Here is a 14,508-nt window from a genome sequence, read left to right on the forward strand (position 1 = left end):
AGGACAGACAGAATGGGAAATAAGGCTGCGGTTATATAGAGCTTTTCTTGTCTTGTTGACAACTCCAAATGGTTTCACACTCCAGCCCACATTCACACACTCACATATGTCAATTTGCAGGCCGTTGGCAGCATGCGGTTCAGTGCTTTGCAAGATAAGCAGATGTGTGCATGCACTGTCCATTCCCTTTATACATCTGTTTGGGTTGCAGTTGTGTGTTTTGTATTAGGAAGACGGCTGTGTTTCATCTTACCTATGCAGTAGCAGAGCAGAACAGAGAGAAGGACAGACAGACCAACTGCACTGAGGGCTGTACACCTGAGAACATATAAGGAGGAACAAGATTAATGTCACACTGTCACCTCCTGTAAGAAAGATAGAAAGGTCACTGCACCATGACTGTGACTGGAATTATGACAGAATTATATGCGTCATAAACAGGATTAGAAATGTTTTTATAGTTTACATATCTCATGAAAATAGGCAAAGACCTCTGTTAAAACAAAACATGACTAGAAGTTCTCAAACATTCTGGTCTGTTGAATGGGAAACCTGCTATTATTACAACATGAAGACAACAAAATATTAAAAACAACTCACTGAAAAGTACTAATCAGAAAACGGGTTAGAAAAAACTCCAGGCTTTGGCTAAGCCACACCAAAACCTCATTTTGGTAGATTAGAGGTATTCAGATGTGGCCTCCCAGCTCATATAACATTCTCGTATTGGATGTTCTGATGTTTTTCCCCACATATGGGCAGATTGGTTTGTGTTCAGATTTCTGTTACCAAACTCAGTGATGGTGTAACCCAATCCCAGCTGGGTGTTGCGTGCAAGCAATTTGATTGGCAGCAGACGGCATTTGTTGATTGGCCTGTAGATTTATGTCAACAACAACATCTCAACCACCAGATTTAATATGCGATGAGACCATATTAGTTTGCAAGATGGCAAGCTGCAAATCAGTAATTCCATAGTCAAACTTTGAGCTTTAAACCTTTTATTAATTAAAGATTATATACAGTGTAAACTAGAGAGGCCAAAGCACAACAAACAAATAAACAGAGAGGTTTCAGAGAAGCTGGCCGTCCAAGAATGGAACGTCGACCACATCTTCTTTGAGGCAGCCCACGTACCTGTCCATATTCACACCCACGCTGTGATGAACATGATGCCAGTGGAGAAACCCGACTTGGCAAGAACCGAGAACCGAACCATATTAATGTGCTAGAGTGAGACTTGACAATGGAGAGGGGGCTTAATATCATTTCTGCAGGAGAATTTGGGTGATGTATTTTCTGGCAAGACAACAAACTCAAGCATACAGCGAAAGCAGCACAGAAGTAGTTCAAAGACAACAAGGCGACTCTTCTAGAGTGGCCAACTCAAAGCCCAGATGTCAATCCTATTGGGAATTTGTGGACGGAGCTGAAAAGAGCTGATTCATGAGCAATCCGATACTGCTGTGATTACAGCAAAAGATCCATCCACCAATCGCTGACCTTAAAGGGGCGAATGTATTCATAGTCATTTACTTTACCCTCTCTGTACTGATAGGGGGTAACGTATTGTCCAAGACTCAAGAGATTTTCAGACTTAAACTCTTGTCTCTTGGACAATATTCTTTTCACCAAAAGTAAAAAAGTCAAATCACCCTAAGTGCGTTCCTTGTTCCAACAGTGCTTCAATTTATTTGAATGCATTTCATTTAACAGACATTAGGCTAACAAACAAAGTATGAGCCAAAACAAAAACTCTTATTCCAACTATTTATTGTTGAAACAGAGTCCAATGTGAAGCATTCACAGCTACCAAGATAGTCAGACAAATGCAACGTTGCAAATTCTGCAAAACCAGGAGTGCAGAAAACCAGTAGGGCCAATGAAAAGACTGAAGGACTGAACGGGAGACACGAGCTCAGGGTGCATGAGCTGCTCTTCATTCAGCAACATAAAAAGATTTCTGAGGAAAGTTGGAAAGTCGGGCCAGGGCGATGATTTACTTGATCTGAACTGAACTGGCTTTTTTCTTATAAACTGAACAACTTGATGAGATGTAAAAAAAAACAAAACAAGAAGAAACGAATTAACATTTCATCTTACCTCCACGAACAGTACTTAGAGGATTTCTTGAACTTAAAGGCAGAACGGGACAGGGTATTCCTTGGCAATGGCCTGGTGGGAGGTGAGTAGACGGAGCCGGTAGCCATGGTGTAGCCAGGAGTGGCTGTGGAGAAGAGAGGAGTGGTGCCTGTACCTGTTTTAAAGAGGAAGTGCCTGAAAGGAGAAAGGAGCGAGAAACAGACTTTAGTCGTTAATAGTTGCATCAACATTTGCGTCTGAAAACAATAGAATCTGTAATCTACTGTCCTCCATAGTTAATTATTTTGCACCTCCACCTTATGGCAGTGCAAGGTTACCAACTGTTATTCTTAACCACAAGGAATTCAGTTTGGATGAGGTCGTTTCCTGTGGGGAGTGTGTCATGCTTTTCTACACGGCTCTGAAAGTAATTGGGGCTAAAAACCATAAAGTGTTATTGGAGCTGATGATAGCCTCAAGTTAGCAGTTAGACACAAGAGTCTAAAAAATATATATGTCAAAACTGAGAATTTAATAAAAGTGTGTCTTTCAAAGAAAATGGAAGTCCAGGACCAAACTGGACACAATGTAGCAGGACCCTTTTATAAAATCATTTTAAGAAGTTCTTGGCGTAGGCAGCAACTGCTCCATAACTGGGTAGATGCTAAGCTATGGAAGACGGATGTTAGCAGGTCGTGGTTCAATTATACATGGTGCCCCTTCTGAACACTTCCATGTTCAGCAGCTCATTCTCACTCAAAGCACACATCGTTTTTAGTGCCAATATAACTTAAATTACAGGATCTGGCCACAACGTCCACAACCTTTATTAACGTTTCCAAACAAGCGACCCCTCCCAGCTCCAAAATAAAATCCCATGTATGGAATGAAGTTCCTTATGACACTGAAAAGCTGCAGCTAATCCTGACAACAGGCAGTTAAACATATACACTTTCCTCATCAATTTTCCAGAGAGGAAAATATGTCTAACAAAATCTAAACTGTATTTTTAGGTTAAATTTAGGTTTAACTTAAAATTGGTAGACATCTAAGTTGTGCTTTAAATAATTAATAGTTGTGCATATTTAACAAACACAAAAAAGAATAATTACAGGTTGTTGTGTCCAGACATTAAATTTGTCAAAGTGTGTCCAAGCTTTATTCTTGTTGAGCTCACAGCTACAAAGATGTTATGTTCATGAAGGCTACTCTCTGGACAATATTAAGAGAAGTTGCTGAAAACATTTTTTTTCCACTTATGATGATTTGATGGTTTGCTATATTATTTAATTTCCCCCGAGGGAAATTAAAATAAAGTATTTATGAATTTGAATTTAACATATACAAATAGTTCTGCTATTCAAAGCTAAACTTGGCAGAACATTATTTTCTACTGTGGAGAACAAGTTATTATTACAATGTTTATTCCATATACTAATAAGTCAGGTTAGTGAACACAATAAAAAGTCAGCAGTCTCTGGTTTTCTGACTTGCAGCTTGAACATGGTTAAGTTAATATTGATTCAACCTCAGGTTTTAGTTTTCTTGTGTTCAGGTCTTGTATTATTTAAAGAATCTTTTATAATCTTGAAATAAAGTTTAGCTGTCCTAGAAAGGTTTTCTTGACATTTACTCATTTGAATCTTTTAGCAAAAGTCAAAGTTTGCAAAGTGCAAACACAAGTCAGCTTCATCTTGATATCCAAGAGGCAATTGCACAGATAAAAATAAATGTTTTTCTTATCTACTCAGAGCAAATAGGTCAATACGTCTTTATTTTCCCTTCTCTACATTTTCCTACAGCTGCCACTGGAGCAGGTTAGGTGGAATACACACATTTATTATTACATATTTTGTTTTGCGCAGTGAGAAATCAACAGATTCCCTAGTAAATATTTACAAGGGGAAACCCAGATTATAAGTTAGTGTCTCAGTGTCACTGTGTTCAACTATAAACGAATGTTTGGAATCTTAAATAAATGAAAGCTTGCAGAAAGAGTCGAAGGTCCAATATGGCTCGGAGGTAATTTCTAATTTCACTAAACCAGATTTTTTGAACTAACTCACCAACGGGACAATAGATTATATAAAGAATAAATTCATTTTAGGTTCAAGATGAAAGGCAAACAGCTTTTTTCATCCCTGAAAGCCAGACATTACCCAGCTGGAGAAAATTACTGGCACATACATGTATGCCTCCAGCAAATTACCGAGGTCACAATGTCTAATTAATGACAGGACCCTGGCTAACGAGCCTCTATAATTACAATTAGAGTGCTCTCTAACAAGGCTGTGTGATTAACAATTAGAACCTATTATAACAAGGGTCCCTCAATTAATACCTGCCACTAGACAAGATGTGAAGACGGAAAGAACAAAAAGGGGATGGCAAAAACAAGAATCCAGGGTGTAGAAGGGGAGTGAGTGAATAAGACTGTCTGTTTTGAACCTCCAGCAATTTTTAAGTATTTAATCAAAAGGCATAAGATGTACTTTGTTCATTGATCAAATAGCAAGCCACTTCATCAAGGTTTATATTTCACATGATGTGGAGAGCCAAACCTCTGACTGATATTTAATTTTCTTCCTATTGCAGTAATGAAAGTGTTACAATATCAGAAAATTTCATTGTCGGTTTAAACAAGCACAGACATTTTCATTAGCCAAGAAAATGAAAGACAAACAAGTTCACATTTCACATGGAACAGCTCTGAATGCTGAGAATTTATTTTGTTTTATTACAAAGCTAAGAGGAATTTATTTATTTATTTTTTTCAGATTACAATTTATGTGATACAAGTTTTTGGAGAAATGATCGACAGCATAATAAGCGTGGACTTAATGTGTTAATCACCAGATTTGGGTCACAGAAAACCCAAGAGAGCAGCTGGACTGCTGTGTTTTAAAATGCTAAAGTGGTTCCCTTTACTGCTCCTAGGGGCCTTCAGCTCCGCGTCCCCCCGTCTGCTAGTTAGTGCTGCTAACAACAACGTCCCTGCTGCGAGTCAGACCCTGCCCGGATACTTCCTGTTAATTACAACTTTGGAACTGGTTAACAAACGTCACAAAAACACACTAAAACTAATACAATCTGTCAGCGCTGATATGTTTTTAATCTTTTCTTAAGGTCTTCTCTAAACGTCACTTCTATATCTGTTCGTCATGAAGCTCTAATTACTGCTGGCTTGAAATCTGGAAAATCTTGAAGCCAATAAACTACAATGATGTATGAAAACACAGCTGCAAAAGTAACACACACCGATTAACGAAAAAAAAAAACAGCCTAACCAGGGTGTCTGAGGAGGCACACATGCCGACATGTGATAGCTTATGGTTTGCTATGCTTGGAAAGTTGAGCATGATGAAATGCAGTACAATGACAATGATTTTCAGCTGTTTCTTCTCATGTTAACAAGGCCACAGAGAAATTTGTCATGCTTAACTGAAAACACCGAAAGAGGAATCTCATTTGTTTTTGAAGACAATTGCAACCAAAGAAAATGAGTTTACACCAAGTCTCATATTCATGAGTAGAAAATGTTTCCTATTTAAAGTCAGAGATGAAACCTACACAAACAAGAAGACAGGCAGGTGGAAGGGAGAGCGAGAGGAATACTCTGTTAACCTATGATGTCACATTCCAACAATAAACGATGCAAGGTTCCCATAACAATAAATTGATTTGACATAATTAGCTATACATTAGTTTCACATCAGGGTAAAGTTGTGCTGCGCTGAAAGTGGTATGTAAATTTCCCTGTCCCATCTAGTCCAATTTCCATGATGAACTGCAGCTGAAAAACGGCATGAACATCTTTCACGTACAGCAAAGCTCAGCCGAGGGCTTTGTGATAATACGGAAATAATTAAGGTCTGCATCAATAAATAGCAGTATTGCTGTTTTGATTATCAGTTTCAATATATATGAAGATAAAAAGTAATCAAAGCTAAAATTATTCACATTTAATTTACTTCCTTCTTCTATTGCCACTCTTCCTACAGCAGAACCTGTTTAAGCAAAGAGTCTTACATTAGTCTGATCATTTTACAGCTGGATAAAAAAAACAAAAAAAAAACAACTTTAATTGTGACCAAACTTTGTAAATGACACAAGCTAGATATTTCAAAGCACAAACTTTTCGCTTTTATTAATTATGCAAACCTTCATAAAAGTCCACCAGCTGTGTGTGAAGAGGACTTAGACGTTGTGAAAGTTAAAAAAATAAATAAAAATTATTAATCGGCTCCAAACATTTCTGACAACAGCTACATCAGAGTGGAGGAGGCAGGGCACACAAGAAGAAACGCAAAGCAACAGCAGAGCTGCCTGTCGAGAGCCTGTAACCCTTAAAGATATTGTTCTGGCTTATTTGCTCATTGCCTGGAAAACTTTTATTGAAGAGAAGCTGGATACTGTATAAGTATGACTGAAAATTTACTTAAATGAGAGTAAGAAGTCTCTTCAAATGAAGCAACTGGCACAGCAGAGAAAGCAGCTCATATTGTGGGGCAAAGAATAATAATCATGGATATTTAGCTACTTTCACAACTGATGGTTTGTTTTCATTATAATCTATAATAATATATATATTTTTAAACCCTTTGTATTGTGATGACTTGAGAATGACACTAAAACCATTAATAGCTCCTAAATAACATGAAGCAATAACTTAACATGTTATAATAATAACATATTTAAATATATTATAACAATAACATATTTAATTCACAGATATTGTCCAGTGATGCTGCCAACAGACTAAGTTGGTTGCAGATTGTTGAAAAGCCGAAAGAACACAAGAGAAAATAAATCAAAGGATAGAGTAAAAAATGTCCTAACAGAAAGAAATAATTGCTCCTGAGTTTTTAATATATTTGTTCCCCATTCCTGTATTTCAGTTTGTCAAATGACATTGAGAGATAAAAAAAGGTTCTAAATCTTCACAGTCTTATGAATGTTGTCAATTTTCATTCCTACCCAGAAAACTGTGAAAAGAAGGTGAAACGTTTAATTAAATTTTCTTTGAATCGATAGGGAAAAATCCAACCAATCTCTTTCTGACCGACGCTGATGTTGGAACACGGGAAAAGCACAGAGCCTGTTTTTGGTCCGATTGTGAAAATGCGAGTGTATATAATCAGACAGAGTGTGGGGATAATCAAGTGTAAAATGACTGGAACCACAGTCTGTTGAGCTGAGTGAAGCATGTTGTCAACCAGAACTAATCTGATAGGCCTTTAATAACAGCAGCCCTTCAAATGCACAAGTCGAGAGTCTGCATTTACATTCCATTAGTACTATTTACAAAGGGATGACAACTGAAGCAACACAAGGCGGATTAGAACAATGATGACAACGTATGTGTGTGTGTGTGTTAGCCAAACTGAATCGGTTTGTGTTTCCCCTGAGAAGACAATGACTGCAACTGCTGCTTGGATTGGAGAGGAAATGTAGCCGACATAAACAACCCTGTGATATTAAGTAATCGACGACTCCCTCTTTCTTTGGAATCCTACCCATACATGTATTGTCAGTCATACTTATTAATCTAAACACTACTGGAAATTAAAAGAAAGAACAATTTCTCATCCAGATTCCCAGTTGGCTTTGCAGGCAGAGGTACCAGGTTCTTTACGGTGAATCGTGTCGTTCCACATCATGTCTCAGTAACTTGATTTAGCCGGACAACAGGTTCGCCGTCTCCTCGATTCCCCAACACCGGAGCAGAGAAAAGGCTTTAATAAGAGACAGTGACTGGACGATCATTACCCAGAGTTATTTTCAGTTCTACATGGTCATTATATACGATTTGTGTAGCACTGAGAGGAAAGAAGCAATGGTGCCAATGTTGAGGGGTTGTCATTGTTCTTCCATTTGAACACATTTTCAGAGTGACATTTTCTGTCTACTTGGGTGATATCCACTCCCATATTAGTTTTAAGCCCTAAGCTTAAAGTTAAATATGTTACACAGGTGCTTAGATTTCACTAAGGATTGGAATGGCTGAAAACATTCGCCGACTAAACAACAGGAAAACTGAGATCTTGCATCTGAAAGGACCTCAGTATAACCTTCGACTCAGCTTTCACTCTGTCGTTTCATGTCGAAATTGTAGATCCCCACCGTTTCCTGTCACAATGAAATATGGCCAAGTTAAGTTCTATTGTGTTAAGTTTAAAAATGTTATTCAGGCTTTTACTCCTTGACTTTAAAAAAATTCAAATACATTGTTCAGTGAACAAAACCTCTTTGGATTCCCATCATATTGTTCAGAGGATTCCTGCAAGGCTCCTGACAAACTCCTCTAATTAGTCACATGTCACACCGTTGTTATTTTCAGTTGAACTGGCGTCCAATTAACCTCCGAGTCCACTTTAAAATCTTGGTTCTGCTTTGTGAGCTTTACAAGCAGCAGAATACTTCAAAGAGCATAAGGATCCATACATCGCTCCACGACCTGCTGCGTGTGATTCATATGCATCGGCGATCTCTCAAAGAGGAGGTACCTTTTTACAAGCAGGAATAATGGTAAATGGGCTGAATTTACATATTGCCTTTACTCAAATTGATCACTCAAAGTACTTTGTACTAGAGCTGCAATAAAAAGAAAACACACACACAAATCGACACACATTCATAAACCAATATGCAAATTGGTATTCAATGTGTGATTTAGCGGCTTGCCCAGACGCATGTCAACATATGCCAGGAGGAGGCTGGAGTCAAACTTCCTGCTGCAGGCGTTCTCAAGGCAAGCCTGCTCCAGCCTCCGTTTTCCCTTTATTAGGAAAGCACAGTCCCTGCTTCTTTACTTTGGAAACAAATGGACAACACCTTCAAGGAAAAAACAGCAACATGACAAATAATTAGTACAATGATTTTATGTATTTTGACATTATAAGAGGAAAAATACAAAAGGAATGTGGAAAAGGATTTTCTTTATTTCTGCTTAACTGACATAAAACTTGATCAATTACGTTTTTTTCCCGAAGCGTACAGCCAGTTCCATGAAAAATCTTATTGAGATTATTTTATTTACGAAGATTTTCTTATACGCCTAACCTTTACACACAGCTATTTTCATGAAAACACAGGACACAAAATTATTAATACTATAATATTAGTTCCAGTATTGACGTATTTAAAATGAATAGCTAGTTTACTTTGACAAGTGATGTTTATTTATCTTCAAACTTCAGTTCCTACTTTTTACTGCTTTGTTTAGTAAATGAAGATAATTAGAAGTACAAAATGACTAAAAGTTACATTCTGTTCCTGACAAAAAAAAGTAAATAATGAACATAACTTTATCATAATACAATGATGGAATGAAGCCAAGATGGATCTGTGAAAGCAAATTTCCATCAATGTCACTGTATCTGTTTATTACGCAGTGTTGAAGAAACTTATGTATAGGTAAAAGGAGTCTACTAATAAAGTTATTTTACCCCTGACAGAATTTATATTAAGCTCAGTTAGGTTCTATTCAAAGACTTGGAACGTTTGGCGTTAAACCCATCATGGAAATCTGTGGCAATGTGGATTTTGTATTTTTTGCCATATGCCTCCTTAATAAAGTGAGCTAATGGCTCTTTTTCACTGAGCGGAAAGGCAAGGGTGGGTGCAGCTTGGTATGGTGGAATTTAAGACAAAACTAAAGGCAGATGGAGAGTTTGCAACAGACTCAAGAAAAGAAATCTCTACTGGAGCGAAAGATCTGCAGCCCCTGCTTCCAACTCTTAACTCTCTGACCTGATGTTTTACTCATTAAAACTTCTTAAAACTTACTTTAAGGAATCTGAATTGATATGATGTAGATTTCACATTCCTATTGCAGTATCAGGTATGAAAAGCAACTTTTCTTACCTGTTTATAAAATGTATGTAGTGCAACAAACTTATATATGCAGTCAAGCATACGCAACAGAGTATGCTTGACTGACATCTGCGTCTGCATGATCCAGTGACCATTTGAGCCCCAACAGGTGTGGCTGCCTAAGCCAACAGTATTTGTCCTGGAGATAGTGTGTGTGAATTATCACCTCTAATGAGAACATTAACACTCTCTTGTTACATTACAGCATTAATCCCCCTTTCATGGGCCAGACGTAATAAATGTCTTTGACACCCACTTATTTTGTCTCCGTTTGTCTCCTCTTGTTACTCATGTCTGTCGCATTGAAAAAATGTAATCTCTAACTTGAAGTGTAATCGATAAACAACAAAGTTTTACTAGATCAATAAACTCCAATGTTGTCTTCATAAGCACCGCAAGAGTTGAAACTGAATATTTAGGCTTGCAGCTGCGTTAAACTATGTTTCTTTTACTGAATGATTTTGAAGAATCAAACCACTAACATATTTGGGCAACGTCGTAAATGTGTATCCGTAGTAGAACTTGGTTTTCTAATCATTTCATATACATTATTTTTTTCTAAAGAATGAAAAAATAAACCCGCTGCTGATAATGTGACTACAGCACCTGTTCTGATCAGGCTTATTTTCAGCATGGCACAGGCACTCCGGCGGCTCAAGAGCTGTCTTTAGTTACCATGGTGATACAGTTTCAGACCAAACAGTCTGGGTTAAGCTCTGGTTCTGCTTTTTTCAGCCTTACTCATGCTCAGATCTTGTGTCATTATGATTATAAGAAAAGCTGGACGGCGAAGCCCTGAGGGTCCACAGTGTATTAAAGCTGCGGTGCAGGACGGGGCCAGACATAGCAGAGCAGAGCAGTGCTGCATATATTCGGTGGGATACAGGTCCCCTTGGGGGCAGCTGCCCGACTGGCCCTCCAAAGATGGCCAGGGGCTGGGGGCAGTCCCCAGAGAGCGCCCCCCAAAGGCTCATGTATGTAGTGTTTATCATGCAGCTGGTATTGATCTTTTAGAAAGCCATTTGAAATAGAAAAAACATCATTCTGACACTTTGGTTTTATTGGCCTTTTTCAAAGTTTGGTATAGGATTAATAAAATTAATATTCAGAGAAACAGCCAGGGTACGCGCTGCAGCTGCGCTAATGGTGGAGAAACAACTAACAGTTACAGGAAAACTGTTTATCCAAATTCTGTATTTACATTCACTAGCTTACAGTAAAATCTGATCACTTTTCCATGTTCATAGCACAGCCAGTCTCATCTATGGATAAGAGCAGATGGCTGTTTCTTACATTATGGAAGAGGTTGGGAAATCATATCAGAACAGGATATTTGTTTTAAATTACATCAAATTTAATTTGGATTTTCCCTCTCAGGCATAGATCTCCACGGCCAAAGCTAAACATTCATCCTGTCTGGTTTTCTGCCACATCTCCCAGGTGACGGTCATTTAACAACTGGATAAAAAGAAACACCTTCCATTTTGCATTAAATGTAATCCAGACACATTAACAAGAAAGTAATGTAAAAAAAAATGCAGCTCATGTCAAAAGTTGACCAAGTCGTTTCTTAGGACTGGAAATAATATTCACATTCTGGAGTCCCAACATGAATCTTATTTAGAAACTGTGGAGGGAGTTAAAGATTAGGGTGATGGATGGGAGGCATTCAAACCTCAAAGACTTGGAGCTCAAAGTCAAACTGGACATAAAAGGTAGAAACATGCTGAAGTCCTCGCAGCAATGAAGACTTTGGAGATTTTTCCACTGATCAATAAGGAAAGTATGCATATTTATCATCATGCCATTTTTTAAATAAAATGCAAATGAAAAAACAAATTTTTTCAGACTCCTTTTGCATTATTTTATTAAAATGAAGGAGGCATCTGTAAAGATCTTTTAAGAGATGCATCCCTCATTTTCATCAGAAACATTTTGTTGGCATTAATATGATTTCAAATATACATCCGCAAAAGGTTTTATTCATTTTGGGTCTTCACCTGGATTTCTGTAAAGCTTCACTGTAAATCACATGTGTACACACTAACTATAAGTTTTGAGTGGACGGAAATTGTACAACACATTTCTGGAATTGACGACAACTCAGAAATTACAGAAGCTACATTCATCCAATCAGAGGTAGGTGGAAAACCCCGAAGTTTTACTCAAGTAAGAGTAGCAGTACTTCAACATATTTTTACTGATGTAAAAGAGTAAAAAAATCATTTAATATTTAAAAATTACATCAGCAGATGGACCAAGCGATAAAGTTAAATGGAAATTTTGGTATTTGAAGGACCAAAATTACCATAATTCACATAAGAAAATTAAAGTAAAATGTTCAAAATCTGTTTCTTTCAATAAAAACTTATGAAACTAACAATTCAGTGAAGTTACTCACAGTGGGTAGAGAATAAAAGCAGTGATACGTCATAATGAAATTACTCAAGTAAAAGTAAAAATACTCCTAAAAGTACATTTAAACAAAAAAAAAGTCATTATAGTAAATGTAACTAGTTACTACCCAGACCTGCATCCAATCACACGCTCACCTACACCAACAGATTGGCTTAAAACCGGCGTTATTACCTCGTTTCCAGAGGCACATTGCTACCCAGCACCCAGCTGTCTTGCAGCGGGACGCTCTCGGGGGGCGTGGTCTGCAGCTCGGCTGGTGATTGGCCGGCCACGGGAGCCGGGCTTCCAGAAGGAGGGGTTAGTTGGCGCGAGGAGTTTAGGTTCTGGCCAGCGTGGTGCGTGGAGCCCAAGGCTTGGTTCAGGGCCGTTACTGAGGGCTGCTGGCGGTGAGGCGGCGGTACAGGAGGCAAGGTGGAGCCATGGTGATTTGATGGTTGTTCTGTTAACAGGAACACAGGGAAGTTTTTGAGGAGTCGCTTCTATTCAGTTAATCAGCTTCACAATCAGCAGCCTGACATCAAATATGTGGGAGCATTTCAAATGGAAACAATAAACCAGAGAAGTAAGTAAATAAAAGAAAGTAAGGAAGGGTTATAAAGCCACAGTGTTTAATAAAGTAATAAAACTGGGCCTCAAAATGGAATAAAACATTATTAAAGCTAAATTATGTAATAATCCACAAACATATTTAATACGATAAAATCAGTATTTATATGGCAACATTCTGCCGGTATTTTACTGTAAATTAGACACGTTTGTTTTTTACAGTGTATGTAACTAGTTCATACATTTTGCGCTGATTAGTACAAAATGCAGACAAAGCTCTTTGGTAGAAATTTGAAGGTAATAATATGGAGCATTATGCAATAAACATTCACCAACTGTTTGTGTTCATCCTAATCATTATACTTCCATCATGCTGTAATTTCTATGCACATTTAAAGTGAAACTTTGGTCAATAAATAAACTTTTGGTCATTTAATTGCCTTTTCTGACTCAAAGCCAGAACGTTTGGTATTAGGCTTTCAAAGGTTTTCTTACATTTCACATCGATTATTACTGCTTTAATGACGCTTTATTACATTTTAAAGCCCGACGTTTTTACATTATTACATAACGTGGCGTTACGAGGACGATGCTCATCGAGACCTGAGAACATTCCCAGGTTGCTTAGGAGCCTTGTTAACACAAGCATTTATCCCTCAGATATTAAAGATCACCATCAGAGAAGTCTGATGTCAGCATTAATGAACTGCGGATCTTTACGTGTTGCTGCTTCACTGAAGCTGCTGAGAGCAGTAACTCAGCTCTGAACTCAGCCATGCTGAATACTGATTAGAGGCTGGCGGTCACAAATCACTGTTGGGTTTTTGTAAAAATATTTACTTAAAGCTGACCTGCCTTTAGCTCTCTCTATTGCTTATTTTCCCCCCAGTGCTTTTCCGCTCCTTTGTCCGTCCTCTGGGTGCTCTGAGTGAAATGAATGGCAACGCAAGATTTGATTTGCATAAAGAGCATCACATCTCCATTTCCCAGCCCTGCTGTTATTTTGTCAGCGCAGCCTTCACTGGAGCGAACAGAAAACAAAGAGAAGAGACGCGTACAGGAACAGAGCAGTGGAAGAAGGAGGACTCTGGTTTGCTTTAGGATTTCTCTCTCTCCATATGCTGTATTGATAACCGATTAAATGTTTCAGTTATGTAAACCTGAAAGGATGCTTGTCGAAAACAAAAACACACACTGATTGGTTTCTTATTGAGTGTTAATAATAATTTTAGTCTTAATATTCACTACAACATCTTTTGGACATGTGATGGAAATGAGAACATTAACACATCCTGCCTGAATCTGTGTGTTTCATGAAAAATCTAATTATAATTTAATTTGTAAGTACAGCTGACAGAGAGACTCAATCCTCCATATTTGGCAGTAAAACTGTGGAGATGCTGATCCTATCCGCTGAAGAGATGTAATATGCAGATGCAACATGTATTATTTTTTTCTAACAGCCAAAGATTGGCCACAATTTAATCACCAACAGGAGAATAATCCCAAACACACAAGCAAATCCCTAAAAGAATGTATGAAAAAGAGAAGAATCATTTTGCTGTAATGGCCCAATCAAAGCTTAGC

The 14,508-nt window shown here is 37.9% G+C and overlaps 1 protein-coding gene across 2 annotated transcripts in view; it reads right to left on the reverse strand.

The window, feature by feature from the left end:
* The window catches only part of tenm3 (teneurin transmembrane protein 3), a 248,719-nt gene that overhangs the window by 115,521 nt on the left and 118,690 nt on the right, over nt 1–14,508 (reverse strand). For both annotated transcript variants that reach the window (XM_088006070.1, XM_088006076.1), the window contains 3 exons: nt 12,547–12,814; nt 2,104–2,277; nt 254–318 (listed from right to left, as the gene is read on the reverse strand). In XM_088006070.1, the coding sequence (XP_087862196.1) occupies nt 254–318; nt 2,104–2,277; nt 12,547–12,814 (507 nt within the window). The remainder of the gene's footprint in view (nt 1–253; nt 319–2,103; nt 2,278–12,546; nt 12,815–14,508) is intronic.

Source organism: Poecilia mexicana, unplaced genomic scaffold, assembly GCF_051168715.1.
Source record: "Poecilia mexicana isolate PSO_F unplaced genomic scaffold, ASM5116871v1 scaffold_1, whole genome shotgun sequence".
Taxonomy (NCBI): domain Eukaryota; kingdom Metazoa; phylum Chordata; class Actinopteri; order Cyprinodontiformes; family Poeciliidae; genus Poecilia; species Poecilia mexicana.